General features: G+C 35.6%; 1 protein-coding gene across 1 annotated transcript in view; it reads left to right on the top strand.

Moving 5' to 3' along the window:
* Positions 1 to 622: 622 nt before the first annotated feature.
* The window catches only part of LOC132543150 (CD109 antigen-like), a 39,108-nt gene continuing 12,753 nt past the window's right edge, over positions 623 to 26,977 (top strand). The window contains exons 1-18 of the mRNA XM_060206616.1: positions 623 to 678; positions 4,690 to 4,850; positions 5,772 to 5,797; positions 6,990 to 7,143; positions 8,008 to 8,078; positions 8,473 to 8,598; positions 8,937 to 8,976; positions 9,280 to 9,364; positions 9,714 to 9,828; positions 10,772 to 11,002; positions 12,122 to 12,352; positions 12,622 to 12,720; positions 13,038 to 13,106; positions 14,658 to 14,849; positions 15,950 to 16,099; positions 16,634 to 16,798; positions 17,271 to 17,334; positions 24,017 to 24,251. Coding sequence (XP_060062599.1) covers positions 626 to 678; positions 4,690 to 4,850; positions 5,772 to 5,797; positions 6,990 to 7,143; positions 8,008 to 8,078; positions 8,473 to 8,598; positions 8,937 to 8,976; positions 9,280 to 9,364; positions 9,714 to 9,828; positions 10,772 to 11,002; positions 12,122 to 12,352; positions 12,622 to 12,720; positions 13,038 to 13,106; positions 14,658 to 14,849; positions 15,950 to 16,099; positions 16,634 to 16,798; positions 17,271 to 17,334; positions 24,017 to 24,251 — 2,267 coding nt within the window. The 5' untranslated portion in view covers positions 623 to 625. The remainder of the gene's footprint in view (positions 679 to 4,689; positions 4,851 to 5,771; positions 5,798 to 6,989; positions 7,144 to 8,007; positions 8,079 to 8,472; positions 8,599 to 8,936; positions 8,977 to 9,279; positions 9,365 to 9,713; positions 9,829 to 10,771; positions 11,003 to 12,121; positions 12,353 to 12,621; positions 12,721 to 13,037; positions 13,107 to 14,657; positions 14,850 to 15,949; positions 16,100 to 16,633; positions 16,799 to 17,270; positions 17,335 to 24,016; positions 24,252 to 26,977) is intronic.

Here is a 26,977-nt window from a genome sequence, read left to right as displayed (position 1 = left end):
GTTTTGCAGTTTTTTAAATTACAATATAAATAATCAAACTATTGCTTTTTTCCATGGTACCTCTTAACTGTTTCCCTTTAAATGTCCTTAAACAGACAATGGTTGTCTCATTTTTCAACTAGCGAAAAAGAAGACAGTGTTCTTCTCAGATTATACTCTGAGGGGGCCAAGATGGGTCAGTCCTGACGGTGTTATTGACAGATAAGGGATTCATTTACAGTCCCGCAGAAGAGTGGAGTGGCGCATCCTGTTGAGATATGGGCTATTTTATGAAGACTCTGCAGAAATGGCTTGCCAATCATCGCGTTACGCATTCCTCGGTAGCGTAGGGTGGCATTTAAATAATATGAGGCCATGTTTAATCTGGTCATCTGGAGGAAACACCTCACAGGTAGGTCGTTGGATTTTGATTTCTGGAGAAACAGTAAGTTTACTTAGTTGACGGTATTCATATTCGTTTAACCAGTTCAGCGAAAGAGGGTAACTGGAATACGATGTTTCAGAAATGTTGACACCGAATAATTAAAACATTTTCTATCCAGTTCTATGTAAAATATTTGATTTATGCTGAAAATATATGTATAAACATTACCAAAATCATGTTATGTATTCATTTCAGAAAATAATGTTTTGGGCCACATTTTTACCCCTTCTAGTGGGGTTAGCTGCAGCTAAAGAGTAAGCAACACATTTTGTATTTATTCATTATTGATCTTATTTTTTTCATTCAATACAATTCACCGATAATTTCTCTGTAGTCGATATATTTCACTGCTATTTTCAGTGCATTTTAAAGATAATTGGTTTGGTGTGAAAACCTTACTAATCATTTATATGATATACTGATCAATTCTCTGCAATCGATTAATTTTACTGACAATTCTCTGGTTTTAATACATTTGAGGGATCATTTCTCTTTTGTCAACAAATTTCACTGAAAAGTTTCTCTGTTGTCAATATATTTTATCGATTATTTCTCTGAAGTGTGTGTATATTTCACAGTTGATTTTTGCCGTCAATACCGTTCACTGATCAATTCTCTGCTGTCAATACCGTTCACTGATCAATTCTCTGCCGTCAATACCGTTCACTGATCAATTCTCTGCTGTCAATACCGTTCACTGATCAATTCTCTGCTGTCAATACCGTTCACTGATCAATTCTCTGCTGTCAATACCGTTCACTGATCAATTCTCTGCCGTCAATACCGTTCACTGATCAATTCTCTGCCGTCAATACCGTTCACTGATCAATTCTCTGCTGTCAATACCGTTCACTGATCAATTCTCTGCTGTCAATACCGTTCACTGATCAATTCTCTGCTGTCAATACCGTTCACTGATCAATTCTCTGCCGTCAATACCGTTCACTGATCAATTCTCTGCCGTCAATACCGTTCACTGATCAATTCTCTGCTGTCAATACCGTTCACTGATCAATTCTCTGCTGTCAATACCGTTCACTGATCAATTCTCTGCTGTCAATACCGTTCACTGATCAATTCTCTGCTGTCAATACCGTTCACTGATCAATTCTCTGCCGTCAATACCGTTCACTGATCAATTCTCTGCCGTCAATACCGTTCACTGATCAATTCTCTGCTGTCAATACCGTTCACTGATCAATTCTCTGCTGTCAATACCGTTCACTGATCAATTCTCTGCCGTCAATACCGTTCACTGATCAATTCTCTGCCGTCAATACCGTTCACTGATCAATTCTCTGCTGTCAATACCGTTCACTGATCAATTCTCTGCCGTCAATACCGTTCACTGATCAATTCTCTGCTGTCAATACCGTTCACTGATCAATTCTCTGCTGTCAATACCGTTCACTGATCAATTCTCTGCCGTCAATACCGTTCACTGATCAATTCTCTGCCGTCAATACCGTTCACTGATCAATTCTCTGCTGTCAATACCGTTCACTGATCAATTCTCTGCCGTCAATACCGTTCACTGATCAATTCTCTGCCGTCAATACCGTTCACTGATCAATTCTCTGCTGTCAATACCGTTCACTGATCAATTCTCTGCTGTCAATACCGTTCACTGATCAATTCTCTGCTGTCAATACCGTTCACTGATCAATTCTCTGCTGTTAGTAACTTTCATTGTTCATTTCACTATTCTTAATGCATTTTTATATTTATTTCCCTTTCTATCAATTAACTTTACTGTTGATTTCTGTGCAGTAAATATATTTCACTGATAATTTCTCTGTTGTCACTACATTTCTTTGTTGTTCATATATCTTTCCTGAAGATTTCACTGATCACTTTTCTTTTGCAAATACTTCTTTTCTCTATCATCAATGAATTTCACTGATCATTTCTCTGTAGTGAGTACATTTCACTGATCATTTCTCCGTAGTGAGTACATTTCACTGATCATTTCTCTGTAATGAGTACCTGTAAACGATAAACTTTCTGTTGTCAATACATTTCACTGCTAATTTCTCTGTAATGAATACATTTAAACGATAAACTTTCTGTTGTCAATACATTTCACTGCTAATTTCTCTGTAATGAGTACATTTCAACGATAAACTTTCTGTTGTCAATACATTTCATTGACCATTTCTCTGTAGTGAGTAAATTCCACTGATCATTTCTCCGTAGTAAATACATTTCACTTGTCATTTCTCTGTACTAATTTCATTTCAATAATAAAGTTTCAGCTGTCAATACATTTTACTAAGAATTTCTCAATTGTAAATACCTTTCTCTGTCGTCGGCACATTCCACTGGCAATTTCTGTGTTTTTGATACATTTCTCTGTCGTCGGCACATTCCACTGGCAATTTCTGTGTTTTTGATACATTTCTCTGTCGTCGGCACATTCCACTGGCAATTTCTGTGTTTTTGATACATTTCACTCACAGATCGGTTCTCTTTAGTAAATATATATGAGAGATCATATCTTTTCTATACATAGATTTTAATGATCAGTTGTAATGTTGTAGATACAGTTTCCTGATCATTTGTCTGCTGTCAAAACATTTTTTTCAAATTATTTCTCTGTCGTGTCATGATATTTCACTGATCATTTCTCAATTTTCAATATTTTTTACTTAACATTTTTCTGTTATCAAGATATTTCATTGTTCATGTCTCTGCTTTTGATTTAGCGGTTAGCGGTTATTTCTCGATTGCCAGTCCACTTTAGTTATTTCTCTGTTCCTAGTGAACCTCACTGATCATTCATTTGAAGGCAATTAATTTTACTGTTGTCAATACTATGTATAGACAATTTTCTATTGTCAATATTTTTCATTAATCATTTTTATGGTGAGTACATTCTACTGTTCATTTCTCTGTTTTCAGTACATTTAACTAATTATACTAGTATTTTTTCTGACGTCAATTCCTTTCACTGGTTCTCTGTTATCAATTCATTTTAATGATAATTGATCCGTTATCAATTCATTTTAATGATAATTGATCTGTTATCAATTCCTTTTAATGATAATTGATCTGTTATCAATTCATTTTAATGATAATTGATCTGTTATCAATTCATTTTAATGATAATTGATCTGTGATCAATTCATTTTCATGATAATTGATCTGTTATCAATTCATTTTAATGATAATTGATCTGTGATCAATTCATTTTCATGATAATTGATCTGTGATCAATTCATTTTAATGATAATTGATCTGTTATCAATTAATTTTAATGATAATTGATCTGTTATCAATTCATTTTAATGATAATTGATCTGTTATCAATTCATTTTAATGATAATTGATCTGTGATCAATTCATTTTCATGATAATTGATCTGTTATCAATTCATTTTAATGATAATTGATCTGTTATCAATTCATTTTAATGATAATTGATCTGTGATCAATTCATTTTCATGATAATTGATCTGTTATCAATTCATTTTAATGATAATTGATCTGTTATCAATTCATTTTAATGATAATTGATCTGTGATCAATTCATTTTCATGATAATTGATCTGTTATCAATTCATTTTAATGATAATTGATCTGTTATCAATTCATTTTAATGATAATTGATCTGTGATCAATTCATTTTCATGATAATTGATCTGTTATCAATTAATTTTAATGATTCCTCTGTTATAAGTATAATTTTGTTCATTTCTCTGCAGTAAACTTATTTCATTGATGGTTTTGTTCTGTTTCAAAACAGTTTACTTGTCATTTATCTGTTTTCAACACATCTTACTGTTTTATGTATCATTTCTTTTCTGTAAATTTATTTTTATGATGATTTCTATGCTGGTGAACCCTTTACTGATCTTTGTTGTCCATATATTCTATTGGATATTTCTCTGTTTTCATAACATTCTAATGTTCTTTTTTCTTTTGTCAATACATTTTCTTGATTATTTTTCTGTTGTCGAACATTTCTGGATCATTTTTCTGTTGTCAAAACAATTACTGATAATTTCTCTACTGTTCAGATAGTTTACTAATCATATCTTATTTTGGATATCAAGACGTTGAAATTAAATAAATAGGAATACTAGCCGTGTTCAGAACCGAAATAATATCATCACACCATAAAACAATGTATATAGTGACTTTATAGTATTTTAGGTATGTACTGTTGCACACGCTTATTTTATATATAAGGAAATAAATCAAACACATATTAAAATTAACAAGCAAACACTGAAATAATATAGAACAAATATATTCATCTTTCAGCACTTACGTTGTAATAGCACCTAAAGACGTCCGACCGGGTGTTCCTTTAAACATGAGCGTGAACATCCTCCACGCTACGGGTGACGTACTGGTCACAGCTAAACTCGAACATGTATCCACTGGATCTGTTGTAGCCTCTTCGTCCGCTTCATTCCAACAACGTAGGTAACAAATATATTTCTATGAATACAGGCCTGCATTTTAATCAATATCACACCAAATACACTTCATTTTACTTCACAGTGACGTGCCTTGATAAATTTTTGCATTTATCTCCACGTTGAGTGTTCATGTATAAGTGTGAAAACTATTATTAACAAAGCATACTATTAGTACATAACCATCCAAACAGAGATTCTGATTTTCGCCTGCAGTTCATTGTTGATTGAACGTTGTTAATTAATTGTGTCAGGCGTAACATGATTTCTTTTGCTTTGTGTTGAGCTTTATTCAACTTCAAGTACATAAGCTGTCATAACCAGACATGCAGTAAACTTGTGTCTACGTATGAACATAACGACATATATTTCGGATTATTTTACTTTGTTCACTTCTTATGCCATGTTAAAGCGTTTCGTTTAGTTATACATTGTGGTTAATTAAATAAATTTGTTGTTAGAATCATATTCTTCTCTGCATGGCCATCTGAACACGTACGTTTGCTTAATAATTTTATCCACACTGATGTATTGATGTCATTGCACTTTGTCGATAATAAGAATAACGATATATGTGAATCTGTACTGTTGTCCTTAATCGTTCGAGTGTTACAAACTTAAATTCTTAGTGGGGTATTTTTTGTTTTTGGTATTTTTGTTTTTTTTGTTTTTTGTTTTTTTTTTGGGGGGGGGGTTCAGAAGTATAACAATACGATCTTCGGAAATAGGTTTGTAACCATTAGAACAATATATACACAAACAAATGTGTGTTTTGGAGAAGCGAGGCCACTTGCAATTCTTAGTTTTGATAACGACAAAGACACATTTGTGATTTTGCACAATCCGCAATAATACCGAATCATTTCACTTTCATTTACATCGTACACATACTGCAACAATATAGAAATTTGATTACATTTCCAGATGTTCCTGGCACGCTGCAAATATCGGTAAGCATTAAAACCATTTAAATTTTTTTAAAAATACGAAAAATAATAAAATGCGAATTATTTTTTGTACCTGTCCATAATGTTGTACATGTCAGGTTAAGGTCAGGCAAAATACTAAGTCAGTCCATACGCTCGATGGTTTCTGCTTGAAGGACTCATTCGCAAGTCTAGCTCATGTGGTCAATCCCTTACATGTCAGTCCGACCATCAAAATTGATTCTTGCCAAAACAGTTCCGATCCCCTACCGAAACGGTTAGTTCAGTGACGCAGCAGTCAGCCAATCTCTCACCCACCCAGCGCCAAACACGCCGCCTGCCATCATGAAAGTGCACACAAAACCTGGACTCACCTGTAAAAGGAATAGGCCGCCACTGACTTAGTCGTCAATTCACATGATGAGCTGCCGAATGCTGCCGATCTATACGATGTTGGCGTGTGGAGGCGTACAGTGGGTCTGGAGCCCGTAATCCTGAGTTGTGAAGTTTATTCTTCCAGTTGCTTGACGGAAGTCGTTATTCAGCCTAATGGAACAATCCGATTTCGCAAACTAAGAGTCTTTAAATAATGTCAAACGTCAGGGTCTACCCGTGACGTTTCCAGTCATCGATTCCGTAATCGAAAGATGGCATTTCGTGACGCATTGAAGTGTGCAGTCACAGTTCCTTGTGATTATCCTGCTTGTAGCATCCAGACCGCATGGCCAGCCTCTGCAGCTGTCATGCGATGTCTTATGTTAACAAATGTTCAAAATAAGATGCAAAATGATAGGACATTCATAAGAAACATGAAATTTCTTGGTTGATTTGACTTTAAGTCCATACGGACTTTCAATAAAACCACAATTGACGATTTGATTATAACCCTGTGTTATATGATGACTTGCCGCACGCTTAATGAACGGTGCATGGGCAAATCGCTACAAAAAAGTTATTGCGCATACATTGGTTATAAAACAGTGGTCAAGGAGTGTCAAGCTTAACTTATTGCAATGGCAGAAAAGCATATATTTATGACCCTTAACATGCTGTGTGCATTGTATTTCATCTCGTGTCCTGGAAAATGAATATATTTACGATTGTGCAGTATACAAGTTTCCACCCCACTCGATAAAAAAGCTTTACATCTTCTGTTTCTGTAAATAGACGTCTATATCATTTGTCTTTTTCACTCTTTTGTACTTTGAATTTATAGGTTCCAGATACGATTAAAAGTGGGTCATATCAACTCACCGTCGAAGGTTCAAATGGTCTCCATTTCTCGGACAAAACAAACCTTCATTATGAAGCCAAGGGCATGTCCGTCTTTATACAGACAGATAAAGCTATGTACAAACCAGGACAAACAGGTCAGTATTCAGAAATTAATAAATTGTTACTGGGTCATCGAATATTTTTTTTTTTTTTTTAGAAATTCTTAACATTTTCCTAGAGAACATTAAATAGGCATCGGTTTGAAATAAGTCTATCCTTGGTGCCACATGCCATATTTTCTCCTGCAAAGCCTTTGAATTTGCTGATTTTCTGGCAGACTAATGCTGGCAAATAACAGTGAATTTTCTTTTTTCAGTTGATTACAATTTCACCGTCGTGAAATATCTATTTCTTGATATTTTTGCTCTCCATATATATTTTGCTTCAGTAGATTTAATGCTGTTTGCGTGTCCCCAATATTATTATCACTATTATTCATAGTTGTGACCTTGTCTTGTTCATAGTTTTGTCCATGTTTTGTTCATATTTTTGTCCATGTTTTGTTCATAGTTTTGTCCATGTCTTGTTCATAGTTTTGTCCATGTCTTGTTCATAGTTTTGTCCATGTCTTGTTCATATTTTTGTCCATGTCTTGTTCATAGTTTTATCCATGTTTTGTTCATAGTTTTGTCCATGGTTTGTTCATAGTTTTATCCATGTCTTGTTCATATTTTTATTCTTGTTTTGTTCTTGCTTTGTGCTTGTTTTGTTCATGTCCTTGTTTGTAAGATAAAACTAATTACTTATCATTTGCCTAAACTACACATAAAAGGCTTTCTACTAATCTTTTACACTTTTCTAAATTAGAGAGCCATGATATATAATTTAAATGAAAAGTGTGAAAGATTAGTAACTACCTCGTCTTCATTGTTTTTGCTAAGTTTCTGCTCTAGAAGATAGCACTAATCTAATATAGAGTCCTTGATTGCTTTATTTTTATATCTATTTTCATATTTAAGTCAATTTCCGAGGATTTGCAATATATCCCAACCTGACAGTTCACCTTGGACCTATGGACATTGAAATCTATGTAAGTTGTACCGTCAGAACACTATCTCTAACAATTTACAATCTTCAATCTACGACTGTCAATTCTGTCTGGTTTTCAATCAACAAAACCGACTCATCAATGCATTTTACATACATGCAATTGGATTCCATTTTTACAACGTCTCAAGTTTGAGTTCATTATTTGTAGAAATTGTTGAAGAAATTCCGCTAATGGTACTAGTTCTTTAATACCATATATATTCTAATAATAGGATGAGTATAATTGAAAACATATAATAGAAACATGCTACGTTTGTATCACATATAATGCACTTTTCCATGGCCTTTAGGATATATATACTTTATAGTAGGACATTGATTGTCTAACCACTTAGTAAGGTGTATAATGTTGATTATGATATTGATTTACCTAGGACCCCAACAGCAATAAGATCAAGCAATGGTTGAATGTTCAAGATTCTACCGGAGTAATTACTAATTACATGATAATGGATACCAAGCCGGTACTGGGAGACTGGAAAATACGGATCAAGACAAACGTAAGCCTACCGACAATTTAAAGTTATTCTATAACCATGTTCAAACTTAGTAATATCTAAAACATTGACCTGCGTTTTAGTAACAGAATTCTTGTGTATAAAGAATTTTTCTCTTTTTCATTCATCCATAACTAATCGTTATTTCTGAATAACACGTATCTCTTTTATATCTTTATGTTTAAAAATCGAGAATTAAATATGAATAAAATACGTACTACACACATTTTCAATATGCAACTGACATTTAAATGAAAATACGCTCATGTATTATGATTTTCAATCCAACTTGAAGATCAATCATTAGAGGTCGTCTCTTTACCAATGATATAATTTTACAGGGTGTGACTAAAGACAAGATGTTCACGGTCGCTGAGTATGGTAAGTTTTAACCGGTTGCATCTGTAATATTAAACGCTTTACAAATTTAAAAACAATGAAGCTGGAAGAAATTCGAGGAGAAAATACATTGGAGAACGACATATGTGTGTGTTGTTAAATAGGTAGACAAGTACATTTAGGTTAACTTTGAAAAGTTTTAGATATACTTTTCTTACGTTTAGCTATTCCTCTTTAATTTTTTTCAACCCACAGGGGTATTGTGCTTATCAAACAATAATCTTTACTCATGTTTTGCCAGACTTGAAAAGAATATGTATGCATAATTGGATATTTGTCTTTCAGTATTACCGAAATTTGAAGTGACCGTTGATTTGCCTTCGTACGGGTTGTCTACGGCAACAGAAATAAAAGGAACGGTGAAGGCAAAGTAAGTGACATAGTTAAATTTAAGTACCCTCAACAATTAAAGCTTTTGAATACGAGCATTGAATTAAGTATAGAATTTATCTATGTATCATGTATCTAAGGTAGGTAAAAAGGAATCATTTTCTGAAAGTCGACAAAAAATCACAAAAAAGTAGGGGAGGGGAATGTAATCTTTTTTGGTGTTTTTTTCTGTCAGAGTACATCAAAATTCTGGTAGTTTATATTCTTTCTCCTCTTGTGATGTTTACCTTTTTAGCTATACTTCGCTGAGATTCGTTATATATTATAAGTTACAAATGATATGTTATGATATGTCAGTACTTAGGGTTAATTTCAATTCCTGACTACAGATATACCTATGGAAAGCCAGTGAACGGAACTGTGACACTCAGTGCTCATGTTGACTTTTACCACTCAACATACTACCATTCTGCACCTGTCCCTTCCGTCAAACTATCCATGGATGTAAGTTGGTTCAGAATTAATGTAATTAGCGTGAATTGAATCTACTATATCTAATTATATCACTGATATACCTTTGATATAATTCTTTGTTTCTTTATAACAATATTTTAGCCAAAATAAACCATTTCCCCCAAAATTTTCACATTTTTATCAAATGCTTATAAAACCAAAGTCATTACCCGGGTTTTCAAAATAGGCCACAAAGACCGTGTGAAGCACTTCAATTTTCACTTTTAGATATAGCTGACGATATCTTGTCTTTAAACACAAAATTTATTGAAGATATTAGTTTATATACCCACCAGAATAGAAAATCAAGGTCACAATTAACACTTCTACATGAGCTGCTTACCTGTATATTTTCCTATAATGAGACCAACCGGGACATTCTCCCCGTTTAATTTCTCTATTGTGAATTTATATTTCTGGGTAACAACATTCCTGCCTCCCAAACGTATGATATTCATATGTCGCAGTTCATCGATATTCATTCTTTGTATACGACAGCATGATTCTCTTGCAAATTCATAACACAGGGATGGGAGAGGCTGATAGAGATTATAAAGAAGTTTCACAGTCAGCAGAATGATATCATTGGGAAATGTTTTTTTCATAAATTCATTGTTGTTTTACCTTGTTCTCATTTAAGGACCGTGGCATTACGTTTGGCTGACCACGGTTTATATAATTTTCCTTGTATTTTTTTTTCAGGAGTCTCCATGTAAATCTTCCTTGTGCTCATAGTTGCCATAGTTTCATTGTATTCGAGTTAAGATGACTTTGAGATGTCGGTTATTACTTTTTTGATTTACTGCTATACTTATATCTTTCAATTTTGTTTTCAACGTATGCCTTTGTATAACAGCTTCTATGATAGTGAAACTCCCTCAAATATAACAACCTCTATAATATTCTCATGAATTTTAAAATGTGCTTATTGCAGATCAACGGTGAAGCTAAGTTTACGCTACCTGTTTCGGGCCTGACCAGTACTTCCTACTATTCCTCACTGACCAACCATAAAGTCATTGTAGAGGCCAATGTTACAGAGAGTCTCACTCAAATTACTCTGAGTGGATCAACTGATATGTCCTTCTACTCTCATGCCGAGAAGATTGAGCTCCTTCCCTCTAACCCGACGACATTTAAGCCAGGTCTTCAGTACATCGCATATGTAAGTTTCCCTCAGCTTGGTTTTCCCTCACCTTTACTTATGTATAATATGCGTGTCCTTTGTCAAACATCCCTCTAGGACTCTAGGATAACTCGCTCATCCACCACAATTCACAAGCACATTTCTCCGCTTACTAGCAAATGAAAAATCCGTTATACTCTTAAGAAAAGCAGCCAATGAAAGCTCAAATTAAAGACCATTGCGAATGAAAGTAGTTTGGGTTGATCATCATTTGATATATATTAATGTCATCATGGAATAGCGCAATCGGTTCTGAAACGTAGATCCTTTTTATTTCGGCACCATATTTACTGTTCACAGAATTTTCCAACTCTTCCACTTTAATCGAGCTCGAGTGAAAGCTGTCCAATACAATCGGGATAGCATTAAGTGAACCTTGCTTTCGATGCTATACAGCGACAGCGTCACATTTAAACATTAATAGAAATCCTATCAAAATTTGTTTTAACGATCATATGTCATTCTTTAACGCCCTTCTACTACACCAATGTTAGTGTTATCAACACGTTTACTACATTGATATTTCATTTACCATAGCAATATCGGTTTTATGAAAACAACTACAAAAAAAACCAAACAAACAAACAAACAAACAAACAAACTGATTCAATCATTACTGTTATTCCATATATCAAATAGATATGTATTCCATATGATAAAGTACACGCGGAATCTTGTTAGCGTAAATGTCCATGTAATACAACATATCAGTAACGTTACAACCTCGGAGTAACAAGATGTGATGACATCTGACGGCCTTCTGACTAGCCGGTCAGTAATTGCTGAATGCCTTTTGATAACTTGTGAGGGTGGTCGGAAGGCACAGTGTGTTCATCGTTCAATCGGACGTGCACATATTCTAGGCTATCATGTTTTCTCCGAGTTACACTGCCATCTGGTCCATCAGCAAAAACATAAATCAATATAATTTGTTAAGCATTAGTTGTAAGATAGATAAAGTTCATAAAAATACTCTATTCTTGTCTTCGATTAGGTAAGCTTTCCATACATCCGGGTGCTTGTACCTGCCTTTCTTTCATCATCGTTTTCAATTCGATATTTATTTCTGTATTTTTTTAAATTTTCTCATTGTTTAAGGCTAAAGTTGTCCAACAAGATGACTCACCTCTGGAATCTGCCACGACATCGTCGCTGATTGTTCAAACGCGTGTTACAGCTAACCTACCGGAAACTACTACATTACCCTTTTACTACGGCCAACGTACAACGAGTTATCAACTTCACGATCAGAGTTTCACACTCACAGACACAGGGCTTGTCCAAGCGAAGATTGATATTCCACACAATGCAACCAGTATTTCCTTGACAGTATGCATTTCTGCTTATTAAACTAATTACTTAAAGCAACACTCTTTCTTTGGAGAATATTTCTACGTATCATAACAATGACAACCTAATCTTTAAAACTCTTTTGTAAAGATGTGAATTAATCGTTTGCTATCATATTATCAAATAGTTTACTGATCGTTATATTGTCGTGATAACATACAAGTTTTGAAAGTGAAATATATACTTAGTATGTCACATGAATCTCGTTTTTTGTACATCATGATAAAATATACTTTTTTTCTTTTCAGTTTAAATATGGTTCTATTTCAACATACAAAAGCGTGGAAAGAAGTTACTCGCCTTCAGACAGTTACATGCAGATATTCCTTGAGTCAAATAACCTTAGGGTGAGTCTAGTTAAGAAAATAATCAATTAATCTGTGGTTTATTTATCTATCGTTCTGGAATGGTTTTATGGTATCATGTTCATCGCTCTCAGGCTGGTACATGCTGTTTTGATAGAACATACGTTTTTCTCTTTCATTCTTTGCTATTGAAAACTTTCAAGCAATTTCAAGAAATATGTAAAGATGTCAACAAATTTTACTATTTCTCTGAATTTAATCCATTTAACTATGTGTTGACTTATCATATCATCAAATCGTTTTGTGTGTTTATACTTTGCAAGTTGTAAATAAAACTAACGTTACATGATGTTTTGAAGGCTGGTCATGACAGAGTTGTTGATTTCCGGGTAGTATCCACTTCAGCTATCGACAGATTAGTTTATCAGGTAAGATTTAAGTGTATGTAATCGTTTAAAAAGCAATATATTGTTATTAGGTATCACAGACGTGATAATTAAGAAATTACCGACTGCGATAAAGATGAAGCAATTCTGTAGTGTCTAGAGAACGTCTTGGGCACCATTTGCGGTCCAGATAATGCTTATTTTGCTTCAACACCTAGTTGACGCAAAGAAAGCTTTGTCGCTTTGCAAGTCTTTGGCAAGAGTGTCATGATCCATGACATACAAAATTTACGTAAGGTTGACCTTTTGATACGATCGTGAATTGTGAATTTCCCTGTCTTGCCAAATAAATTTTTCTCGAACTTGATGTGTAAGTTTCCCCCGTTCAATTTTGAGGATCCCAAAACTATCTGTTATGACATTCGTAGTTTGGTATCTCTATACATTGAGGGTTTATGAAAACTCTTTAGTTGTGTCCGTTTGATTTTGAGTCTGAATGAGAAAACAAAATGGCCGACAGGTGGCCATCATGGATTTTGACAATTTAAGTTTGTTTTCGCTTTTTCCTGAGAAGATCCGAAAAGATTGTGCGTGTAAAAATTTCCCTTGTCAACGCATAGGTCCTAGTTATGCCCATTTGCTTTTGAGACTAATAGGGAAAAAATTGGTGGCAAGCGGCTATTTTTTATTACGACTATGAAAAACTGTTATCATTATTTCTGTGGAAGTGCAAGATGTATGTTTTTCAAAATTTTATATGAAAATTTCCATCGGTCCCTAGTTGTGCCCCTTATGATTTTGGGACTGATAGGAAACACATAAGAAGTTTAACTTTCGTTTAATTACATTTTTTCTAAATGGCACTTAAAAAATTGTAATTGCACGCGACATTAAACTTATTCATTATCAAAGTTTATATCGCTTACTATTTACGGTAACTCTAACGAAAAATACCAGTCATTGTTGGACATGTCTGAAAGGAATAATCGATATTGTCTTCTAGCTTCTTCCTTCATTGTCCTCTTTTCACTATGCAAAGACAGCTCTTTTCACTATTCAAAGACAGCTCCTCATTAACTCCCTTTCTATTCTTAATGATTCTAGACCTCTAAATACGTGAAAATTTCATGAACTTGAAGGTTCTCATGTACTTGATGAGATTAAATCCGCTTTTACGTTACGAAATTTATTTTCGATAACAGACGTCTCTTTTATGGACCATATCCAAGATTGTAAAAGTAAATGGACAGTATAAGTCTCTATCCGCCTCCATTTAAAGGGACATTTGTCCTGAATTTTGAGACAATTATAAATTAGATTTGCATTCGTTTATGATATATGATGATTGTGTTTCTTATTTGATCTATCAATTTTTTTAATTCTAGATTCTAATGTTCCAGAATCAGTTTTACTAAATACCACGCTATGATTTACTGGTCATTTGATTGATGTATCTGTCTGTATACTTCTTCATGTCAATGCATGGAGAGGGATTTCAAAAGCTATGTTGCCCTTTTCCTTTTGTCATTAATAGCTTGAAAATTAAAGACATTCTGAAATAAAAATCCTATTTCTTTTGCTGATTGGAATAAGGTGCTGGGTCGAGGCAGTATTGCTCTATCGGGATCAATTGATGGAAACAACGCTACGGCATTCCCATTCCAAGTGCCATTGAATTCTAAGATGGCACCTAATGCGAGGATCGTTGCCTACTACGTCAGAGCAAATGGAGAAATCGTCACAGACAGTATTAGCTTTGATGTGTCTGGAACTTTTGAAAACGAGGTAAAAATCCAAATATCTAAATAACTTAAATAAGTCACAATATACTTGTATATGGCAAAATGATATACTTCGATAGAGATAAAAAAAAACGATACATCGTTTATTTTAATGCCTCCGCTAGGATTCGAACCCGGAAATCCTGCTTCACTAGTATAACGCATCATCATTAAAGTTGATTTTCAGTATTTTCCTGTTGAAAATACACCACCTTTTATTCCATGCGTTAATTTCATCAGGTCCTACCCGGTGTTTGCCTCATAGACACTGATATAGTTATATCACATCCGTTACCATAGTGACGTTTTGGATTCATATGCACTTAGCGTTAAGATTGTGTTACAACATTAATATCATCATCGAGTTTCAAAAAGCGCAACATCTAAATGACATTGATGTGATACAACTATGTTCTTAAGGGAACGTTTGAGTAATATTCCTAAGTCCCTACATTGGCACGAATGTTGGAGAGGTCATTATCTATTTCAATACCTCGCTAGGATTCGAATCTGAGTCTTCTAGTTTACTAGTCTAATTCTCAACCGATCAAGCCAAAGAGACGTTATCTCTCTAGCCGAGTGATAGATTGAAGCTAGTATTTACTAGAGTTACATGAATATCCAAAAAGCTTAAAACATTCAAAAGTATCCCAAAGAACAATGATTTTGATATTTATGCAACCAGGTCTTGAATACATGTACTTGCCCTTTTTTGGAATAATCAAATATAAATCGGTCTTATTTAAACTAAAGATTAAAACGGCGCTTTAAATTTCTTTCACTGATTAAGAGAATAAAATCTGAAAACTTGATAAGATATACATATACTCAGGAAAACAAAATTGTTTATCTTTAATGTAAAATGTTATACCAACTACGTAGTGTTTATGAATAAATGTCATTGTGACTGATATACAGAACAAAAATTCTGCATAATATAGTTTTTGGTTTATAGTATATGAACTTAAACAGCTTTCGAGTTGTCTTTAATAACTCATTAACAGCAATGCTTTATATACTCGTATTTAAAAAAAAATATGTGTGAAGGAAATGGTGTTTTCCTTAAATGTTTTCTCATCATTCAAACAGCGATATCTATTGTAGGTGTCTATCCGTTTCGACAAATCGAAAGCCCAGCCTGGTGAGGGTATCAACGTCGACGTCTCTGCGGACCCTAGTTCCATCGTTAATTTACTAGCTGTTGATCAGAGTGTGCTTCTCCTCAGGAGCGGAAATGACATCACCCCTGCTGAGGTAAATAGCAAGCATTTATCAAGTATTGGTGTTCTGACATATTAGTAAGTGTGCATTGAAATTAAAACATGCTAATAATCCACTCTAAGTTGTTACATTGTCGCCCATTTTCTTCTCTTTATAGAATGTAAGAAGAACTACGGATGTTTAACATCAATCAAAATGTCATTTTTTTTCTCGTTATATTGGCATTTTAGAACTACTTCAATGTTAAAATATGTCACCACATTAGAAATGTCTTTAAATGAGAAAATCCTATCAGTTAATGTAGAGTTGTTCAGTCTTGGAATATAACTATGATGTTGAAGATTATACACAAAATCTAGTAACTTCATTAAATTATCGAAAATCTGAGTTTGCTTACCAATATCTTAATTTCTTTAGATACCATGCATTTGTATTAGCATATATCCTTTTGCTTCAGTATTATCGTTCGTAAATGTATTATTCAGTGTGAAGGTGTGACAAGATGAATGAATTCTACTTAGATGTATTTATTTGTATATGAGAAGTTTACCTTTATGCCATTTATAGGTTGTTGATGAATTGAAGTCCTATGATACCATTGTACATTCAAACAATGGCGGTATTGGATTATTTGGAGGAGGTGGACCTATGCTCTTGGGCAGGAAGAAGCGGATGATATGGTGGCCTTTTACCACTTATTATGGTGGATCAGACGCACAACAGATATTTCAGGTTTTATTTGTTTAATATACTTCGTGGACTTACCTACAAGTACTCGAAATATAAGGAATCTCGTTTAAATTTTAACTTTTGTTTTGGTTATATAAATAAGTTTCAAATAATTAAATATGGATTCATTATATAAATAAGGATTTGAGAAATGTTTAACATGAAAAGTATGAATTTTTCGCGGTTCAACTACAGGAAGCTTTTCAATATGTTCATCGTTCCAATGGCAAGTGAAGGTCCCGGGTGGTATAAAATGATTGTTGTATATTTAGAAATAAACTCTCGTCCCATCGAAATGGTAAAAAGGGTGTTCAGAACTGCTTTTATGAGTCACGTAATGACTGAAGCTAACAGCCTTTCCCCTTAGCGTTGCATTTGATGCAGTATCAATCATTCTATGTATTCATGAACCGCAAATGTATTTCATCATGTAGCTTTTATCCTCCCTTTAATATCTACATCGTTTTGACTGTAGAATGCTGGAGTGAAGATCCTTACTGATGCTTTGGTATATCATCACGTGGTGCAACCGCAATACTGTGAGTACCATATGAGTCTATCATTATCTAAGCAAACATTGCTGAAAAAATGAAATAATAACCAAATTCATCTTAAATGTAATTAGAGTTTTAATTGGTTTTTTAATTGTATATAAAGATTTTCAAAATTCCTATTCAAATATGAACCAAACGAATCGGCTATTTTCTCGTGCCGAAGTGCCACAGTTCAGCCATCATGGATTCTTCGGTGGACTTGGAGGATTTGATGGCATGCATGCCTTAGCGGCTTCTTCAGTAGTTAGTGCCGGCAGCATTGGAATGGCAGCAGGAAGCGCTTCAGTCCCAGCAGTTGTTCAACCGCAACCACAAGCACCTCATGTAGATAACCACCCGTCACAGGATCTCAAAGAACCAGGACGTGTTCGCCTTGTTTTCCCAGAAACGTGGCTTTGGACTAACAAAATTGTCGGGTATATGGCCTACTTGTTCATACTCTCCTCCTACACATTTCTGATACTCTCCTACCTAATACATGTGATAGTAACACGCCCATTGCACGCTTCTACGTCATCCATTTTTCTCACTTTTGTGTTACCATTTGTCAGTGTAATAATGATTACACCACTTCGAAACTAACAATGCAGTATTTGTATTTCATAAAATCACTACATATGTCAAAAACATGACCACGTGATTGTCGGAGGTTTTCACGACATTTTTAACTATTAACGAATTATTACCTGAATGTACACAGCTGATGAAAAAGGTGGTGATTTCATCAATCAGCGGAAACATCAGGCGTAAACGGTCATCTACTAACGTGTAGATCAATGTGATCTGTGCTAAATGAATTAGACACATTGAATTGCAGTATATCTATCTGCTCCTACATCACCAGCCGCGTTAAGTGTATTTCTCTGCATACCATACGTCTAAAGAGCCAGCTGAATTGCAGTGTTCCACAGTTTTGGGTTAACGAGATTTATATAACGTGTCATCGACGAAGCAGTTCCGGAGCACATGGTCTTATTCTCTTTGTAATTTTTCAGGAAAAAATTTTCTTCATATGTTGTCCTAGTTTTACTGAATTTCAATTGTGGTTTTTTGACATGGCGAAAGGTCAAGAGACAAACAATCACATTCACTCTCAAAATATTTCCATCCGAAAAATACCATTGTTCAGTAGGTTTCTCGGTTGCTGTAATATTATGGTTATAAGTTACCTGTTCAACCGGACTCGTGAAAAGTGTGTTGTTTCGTTGTTTACTCCGACATTGAAACTTAAACAAGATTAGTTATTCCACTAAGCTCATTTATCTGTAATATATCTTTAGAGGATCTCCTTTTTTCCATTTATATAAGTATATAAATATGTTTTCTATTTAACCAAAGCTTTCCGAGATATTTATTTGAAGTGCACATGTTTGTCTCAACGACGATTGCTTCGATATGGGAAACCCACATCTGTGACGTCACAAGTTCAATGCTGTCTAAAACTGGACTATAGAAATATACCAGGAAGCTTTTATCGTGTGTTAAATATGCGAGTTTTTTTAGCTTCTTGTGTGATATATTCTGTTCACACTTTTGTAGGTTATATCTAAAGTGCTCTTTACAAATAGAATTGATTTTTATGATTTTTTGAGTAAACAAACGATGTACTGTATGCCGGTGTCAACACACACGCGGATGGTATCTAGGTTAATCTGCGTTTTCATAATTCACGAATTAGTTTTATTATTAATTTTTATTATCCAATTGGTCTCTAGAAATTGCGACGAGTCCTTATTGTATACAACACAAGCCGACAACCGATTACAAGTCAAATCAACGAATTTAATGTTATCATCAGATTTATACTCAAAACTATAAAACATTCATCTGCATTTTGACGTTGCTTATCATAGCTATGCTCATTTTGCCTATTCCTTCCGTGGTTGCTGCTACTGGTCAATGAACTTGTGCCATCATAGCCGATATGGTCTTATTCAACGCTAATCGGTAGTAGAAGGACAAGTGAAAATCATACACTTTACATGTTAGTATATGGGTTTTGGTCCAGCAGAATTGCAGTTTTCAAACTCATCGATTTTGGTTAAAAATAAGAACATATATATTTCTCACCTTCTAGCAATGTCAGTATCAATTGTAAGTATATTTATATTCAAAGTTGCATATTTACGTTCCTGAATATTGTGGTCCATTTTCTACAATCAATCTACTCGATAACCCATTTTGTACCCACTAATCTAATTTTCTATAAACCTATCGTCTCTTTTGGTTCATTTTCTTTTAATCAGTTTCCTCATAAACCTGTCTCCTCGAAAGGTCCATTTCCATATATCCGTCACCTCGTGAGGTCCTTTTTATCTCTTTAACCACACCTCGTGATGTCCATTTTATCTCTTTAATCACACCTCGTGATGTCCATTTTATCTCTTTAACCACACCTCGTGAGGTCCATTTTATAAATAGTCACACCTCTTGATGTCCATTTTTCTCTTTTATCACACCCGTTCCTTTTTATCTCTTTAACTACACCTCGTGATTCAATTTTATCTCTTTCCACACCTGAAGTCCAATTTCTCTTTAACCACACCTCGTGATGTCCATGTTATCTCTTTAATCACACCTGTGATGGCCATTTTATCTCTTTAAAACCGTTTTCTTTTGATGTCCATTTTATCTCTTTAACCACGTTCTGAGGTCCTTTTATAAATGAGGTCCATGCTTCTGTCCAAACCCACATCACTGAAAAGTATATCTCTTCATGAGGTCCAATTTCTGTCCACCCACATCACTGAAAAGTTCCATAGTCTCTTCATGGGTTCCACAAAACCGTTTTCTTTCCACCCACATCACTGAAAAGTACTAGTCTCTTCATGAGGTCCATGCTTCTGTCCACCCACATCACTGAAAAGTACTAGTCTCTTCATGAGGTCCATGCTTCTGTCCACCCACATCACTGAAAAGTACTAGTCTCTTCATGAGGTCCATGCTTCTGTCCACCCACATCACTGAAAAGTCCTAGTCTCTTCATGAGGTCCATGCTTCTGTCCACCCACATCACTGAAAAGTACTAGTCTCTTCATGGGGTCCATGCTTCTGTCCACCCCCATCACTGAATAGTTCGAGGTGATAAAACGTCTTTATAATACAATTTCATTAATTATGTAGTATTGTTGTGCTACTTGATATATTATGTTACTTTTATCTTGTTCTATCCTCTGAGGGTGAATCATTACGATGACCGCATGTTGTCTTGTTTCCGTTTGACACACAAATTATCTGAGAAGGTTTCATATTTTTCATTTTGTCGAATATGACTACAATTTTAGACCCCATGTTTCCTGACCCTCCTTTGGCTATCAATGGCCTAATGCCGCCAGTACCTGGACCGGCTATAGCGAGTAAACCCATGCCTGATATGGTAATGCCTGTGGCACCCATCGCCAATACTCCTGACAATGCTGCCCTGAAGGAAGTGGAAACTGTTCGTTCAAACTTCCCTGAGACTTGGCTTTGGCTGAACAAAACTGTTGGGTAAACAACGATACATTTTCTGTTGTGCATATTAATGTATAGACATAACGCAGTGCTACTATAGAAGCTTATTATGCTCCCCGAAACTTCTCAGGGGAACATATAGTCGTCGCCTCGTCCGTCCGTCCGCCCGGAGAATGACTTTGCCCATAATTACATATTGGCCATACGAAGGGGACGTGTAGTGTACCAAATTAAGGGCCCACGACCCCACAATTACAGTGTTACTGTTACAACATTGCTTTCTTTTAAGGTAGGATAATGCAACTTTATGTATATACTGATAATACGGAGACAGTGTGTAGTGTATCGATGATAGGGTCTGCAACCCCATTTTTTACAGAGTTATTTCCCTTTGATAAAATTTGTGTCCGGACCATTACTTTGCTTGCATTAAAACTAGGATATTGATCCATGATGTATACATTACGGTGCGGTGAAGCAAAGTCAAAGCCCATGACCCTCAGGGCAGAGTCATTGTCCTTTGATACAATTTTGTGTCATGGGCATAGCTTTGCTTGCATTAAACTGGAATAATGGAATGCATATTGGTCGTACAAGGAAAATCAACGGCATACCAGATTTAGAGCCTGTATCCCCTTATTACAGAATTATTGTCCTTTGTTCAAATTTTGTGTCCTATAAAGCCGTTTTCGGGGAGCATTCATTAGTTTCATTGATTATATTCATAGACGTTGTGATGCTGCTTGCCTAAAATAATATTATTGTACTAGTATTACTCTTGCAACCTCATTACTTTTCTACCTACAACCATAGTGAAAATAACCTAATAGCCCTGAAGTATACAGAGGTCCTTGTCACGATTACTACTCTCTTCGTACAACCATAGTGAAAATAACCTGATAGCCCTGAAGTACCTACAACCATAGTGAAAATAACCTAATAGCCCTGAAGTATACAGAGGTCCTTGTCACGATTACTACTCTCTTCGTACAACCATAGTGAAAATAACCTAATAGCCCTGAAGTATACAGAGGTCCTTGTCACGATTACTACTCTCTTCGTACAACCATAGTGAAAATAACCTGATAGCCCTGAAGTATACAGAGGTCCTTGTCACGTTTCCTACTCTCTTCCTACAACCATAGTGAAAATAACCTAATAGCCCTGAAGTATACAGAGGTCCTTGTCACGATTCCTACTCTCTACCTATGAAGACCTGATGACCAAGGAAATTCCTCTATCCATAATGTATTTATTTACCTCCCTTTCCTCTCAAGCGTAAAGTTCATGTTATAAAAATATCGTAAGCTATTCGTGAAAATTTGTATAGCTTAGAATGATGTGAATATACAGTTTTTGAATGCGAAACGAGGTCACATGACGTCAAAGTATTACTTCGGCGATAGCGATATTCTGTTTACCTATGACACTACCACACTGGTCACGACAATGTTCATTTACAAACGTTCAAAATTGTTTTCAAGTGAAACCAAACTTGGTATATTGTTTTTAAAATGTTGTATGGACGCGAAAAATAAAGCTTTTTTTCTTTCCTTTTGAATTGGTTTTGAAAGGGAAGCAACAAGCGCACACAGTTACATGCAGTTACGTGAAAAACCTTGTCGGTGATGATTCTAGATACTACCGTTACTTGTTATTTTAATAAGATTTTTTCATCGTATGAAATTTGTTGATAGCAAATATCATTGTGTCGCGGTATTCCACACACTTAGTATCAACACCTCGGAATCAACCTGATGACCAAATCCTAAGGAAAATTACTGGCTTTTATTTGTCATAGTAATTGAAGTGGTTGGTAAAAGGAAATCATGATATGTTTCTATCCAAACGAACACCTGGAGACAACGAAATTAAAAGAAGAATATTACTTACAGTGCTCTTAAGCCCTCATGTACAAATGTATGTAATTAATAACAGGTGTTAAATGGTTGTTTCTTTTTTAAACTGCTTATCACTATGAAAACAAAATGGGCCGTGTTAGAGGTCCAATGGTTTGACGTGTACAACAGCTTGCCCTACATGTGCACGCACACAAACTACGTGTATCTTCTGCAAATATTGTGACGAAGAGCAAGCTCCTGTCGTTTGATAGGAAGCTGCAGACGATCGGTAATTCAATGCTGTAACATATCCTTCGCATGTTCGATCGGGTTAAGGTCTGGCGAAAGACTAGGCCAGTCCATACGTCGGGTTAAGGTCTGGCGAAAGACTAGGCCAGTCCATACGTCGGGTTAAGGTCTGGCGAAAGACTAGGCCAGTCCATACGTCGGGTTAAGGTCTGGCGAAAGACTAGGCCAGTCCATACGTCATAGTTTCTGCTTGAAGGTATTCATATACAAGTCTGTGTCTATGTGGTCGACATTGTCGTCCATCGATACAAACTCAGGGGTCTTACAAATGGATGAAGGATTTCATCCCGGTACCGTAAACCTGTTGAACCTTCAATCACGTACAAGTCAGTCCGACCATCAAAACTGATCACTGCCCAACCATTACCGAGCCCCCAACCGAAACGGCCATGCGCAGTGACCCAGCAGCCAGCATAACTCTCACCCAATCCATGCCGAACACGCCTCCTGTCATCATGACAGTCCGAAGTCTGAATCATCAGATTGTGGCATTTGTATCGAGACATATATTGTTTGACATCATTTTTTTTTTTTTTTTTGGTTTTCAATCGGAGCTTTATTTCATTGATATAACTATTGGTAAAACAAATGTTTTCAGACTGAAATATCCCCTTCATTCAGTACTTGAATAAGTCAACATAAATGCGGTGAAACAGAAAATATTTCTGATCAAATACAATTTCCTAAAAAAAACTCTTTCTTATTGGATATGATCATGGTCATGTTTTCCAATCGTCAGCTTAACGGAATTATGGAAAGATATCACTGAGAAATCCACTGTCCTACAAAATGCATTTAAACCGGATAAAGGCTCTTCGGAATCGCCATTCTTGAAGCAATTCGAAACACCAAAGGAACCGTCTCTTCATTCATGGAAGTTGTACCATACACAAGGACGCTCTGATCGGGGGAACGAATACATCCATTTAAATGGGATTCCATTTGAAAGGGTGATTGTTACCTCATTAATCGACTACATTTAACTAAACTGGAGTCATACGGATCCAAATTTTTGGATAGCTGTAAGTTGCTCAAAGAATGGTTTAAACTTCATTTGATTCCAGACCCCGGATTCGGACCCGGAACCGGTGGCGGTTTTGCTGGTGCTGGAGGTGCTTTCCCACAGATGGCTGGAGGGGCATTGAATGGTATAGCTCCAGCTATGGGAGCCTCAGCTGGTGCTTTTGTGCCTAATGGTCCGTCGCCTGGTAGCATGGGAGGAACTTCCGTGTTGAAAGAGGTGGAGACGATTCGCTCCGATTTCCCAGAAACATGGCTATGGCTCAATAATACTGTCGGGTAAAGATTAACACTTATTAATTTGTATTATAGTGGTTCAGAGGGATGATGCTTTCTATTTTTCAAGACTACACTACCACCTTTGCTACATTTCCTCCTACGTTCGCTAATATGGCTGCTGGTGTATCTGTGAGTGGTTCGGTAGGAACCCCCACGCTGAAAGATGTGGAGATGATTCGCTCAAAGTTCCCGGAGACATGGCTTTGGCTCAATCAATCCATTGGGTAAAAGTTTTTTCCTTGGAAGCCATATGTTATATTAATGAGTGGAAAAACCGCATTTTCCTTAGTCTGTAGGTTGTAAGTAAGATATGTATAGAAACCACAGTAATGGGGCTTTTGTTAATGTGATTATATTGATAAATGCCTTATTGAAACCAAAGTGTAGTTAGCTTTAATACGTTTTTAAACAGACGTTTACCTTATTTGGCCGAGAGCTGCCTGTCTTGAGGGTGAAGGGAGCTTTTGATAATATGAAGAATGGTGTCTTTTTCATAAATATCATGAGAGATTCTCTGCAGAGAATATATTTAACAAAGGCTTGTTTAAGGACATTTAATGCTTTGCACATTTATGTAATTCTTAACGCTTTGCACATTTATGTACTTCATTATCTAGTAAGGACGGATAATGTCTGCTCCATGGACTTCCTAAATTTGTAGATGTAGTAGGGAATTATTAGTTGCTGTCAATCTACGGTAAATGGAGGTTCAAACTAGTAGAGAGAAATTTCTATACATTCGAGGGAGTTTCAGACTTTACTTAATAACAATAAGAAACTTATAGCACACTCCACTACAACATCTATACTCCATGTTTGACCTTGTGGATATAGCACACTCCACTACATTATCTATACTCCATGTTTGACCTTGTGGATAAGAAGACAAGATGAATTTTATCCTTTGATGTACATTGAATGATTCTCGAAGTCACATAACGGTATATTGTACTGACTTTGAAATAAGTGTCGATCCTGTGTTATCTTAAAAGAAGCGTAGCGGTCGCTAATTGGTCAGTTTTTTCCTCCAGAAACCTGCCCTAGAAACTTCACTTGTGCCTTCAGTTTTGCATTTAAATATTCAAGGGTTACAAAGAGGGAAAGTGATAGTAACCCATGGAGTGTCGTGGATGACTAGAAACCAATGAAATATTATTTTTGTTGCACTTAAGAGGCACTAGCAATAGATTTTAGGTAGGGATAGTAGAAGTCGGATCTGATCAAGATTTATAACGCTGAGTAAAAAACCATCCATTGTACAAATTATATTTATGTAAAGCTTACATCAATCAACAGAAAACGGAGAAACTAACATGTGATTGTTAGTTTTGACTAATAACTTGCTTGGATACATCTGATTGTTAGTTTTGACTAATAATTCGCTAAATTGGCGTTATAAGAACATACTATTAAGACACTTTGGTATTTGAAGCTCGATCAAGTATTTAAGTTGTATTTCAAACCATGTTGATTTTCTTCTCAATTGCAGCAAAAAAAGTCTGAGATTCATCTCATAAGTAATAGGCTTTATTTTAATAGCTGTATTTAAAGAAGTGATACTTGAATTCATTTTAGTAAAATTATTGAAACTTTACACCTGATCAACTACCGTATGGCAAGGCATCTATGGAAGAACGAGACACAGTGAGAGAAATATTGCTACTTTAGACGTTAAGTTGACCGCTTGAAATGCGGGTTGTTTAATAAATACTTAACTGAATACACGTATAAATCCTTCTAAAATTATATTTCCAGCTTTGTTTCAGTGAAACATCGTCATTTGCAACTGCGAAAGTTATAGTTTTTCTTCTGAGTGATTTCATCTCAGATAATCGAGTAAAGCCAAGTTTCACGCCCACCATCGATATCAGAAATTCGGTGTCACGCCCACCATCGATATCAGAAATTCGGTGTCACGCCCACCATCGATATCAGAAATTCGGTGCTGATGATGCCAATGTCATATAACATTTATAATATTCTTCACCCCTTTTTTATTGCACCATGACTAAGACAAGATATGTTAGGTTTTTATTTATTCAGAAATGTATGACCTTTTATTTGTTTCAACAATAAACAGAGGCGCAGGATTTATGAGGCATTGTTGACAGTAAGACGCATAGTAGACCGCTTCAAGAGACGTAATAGATTACACACATACACAAAGATCATAGCTCTATAGTACTGCCTTAATTGAACGGTTTATAAATCTACTTATGGAATTTCCGTTATTCTGTATGCTTATTGCACCTGGCGGCGACCTCTGTAACCGATGTTGGATTATGATGTTCACCCTAGCGTTTGTTTGCTATGTCATAATAGAGGACGTGCTGATTTCGATGCATGACACCATTCCGTAACCAGAATTATAATGAAGCAATTTAGAACTTTGATTTATTTCAAGACATGTTTCCTACGGCCGCTGGTTTGGCTCCGGGTATGATGGCAGGCGGCGCAGGAGGTGGTTTTGAAAGTATGGCTGGAATGGTCCCTTCCGGTTCCGGTTCTGGAATGGCTAATTCTGCGTCCGCTGGTGGTATGGGAGTGTCATCCATGCTGAAAGAGGTGGAGACAATTCGCTCCGATTTTCCAGAAACGTGGCTCTGGTTCAATGAAACTGTTGGGTAAAAGTTTATTTTTTGGAAACCTATGCCGCAGCGTTATTATATTGTAACCGTCAGTTGAAGAGATTTAAGTGATATAAATCATTTGATCTTTGAATATTC

The sequence above is a fragment of the Ylistrum balloti genome, unplaced genomic scaffold, assembly GCF_031769215.1.
Source record: "Ylistrum balloti isolate Yb309-2 unplaced genomic scaffold, AGI_CSIRO_Ybal_v1 Utg369742, whole genome shotgun sequence".
Taxonomy (NCBI): domain Eukaryota; kingdom Metazoa; phylum Mollusca; class Bivalvia; order Pectinida; family Pectinidae; genus Ylistrum; species Ylistrum balloti.
This window is presented reverse-complemented; position numbering and strand designations above follow the sequence as displayed.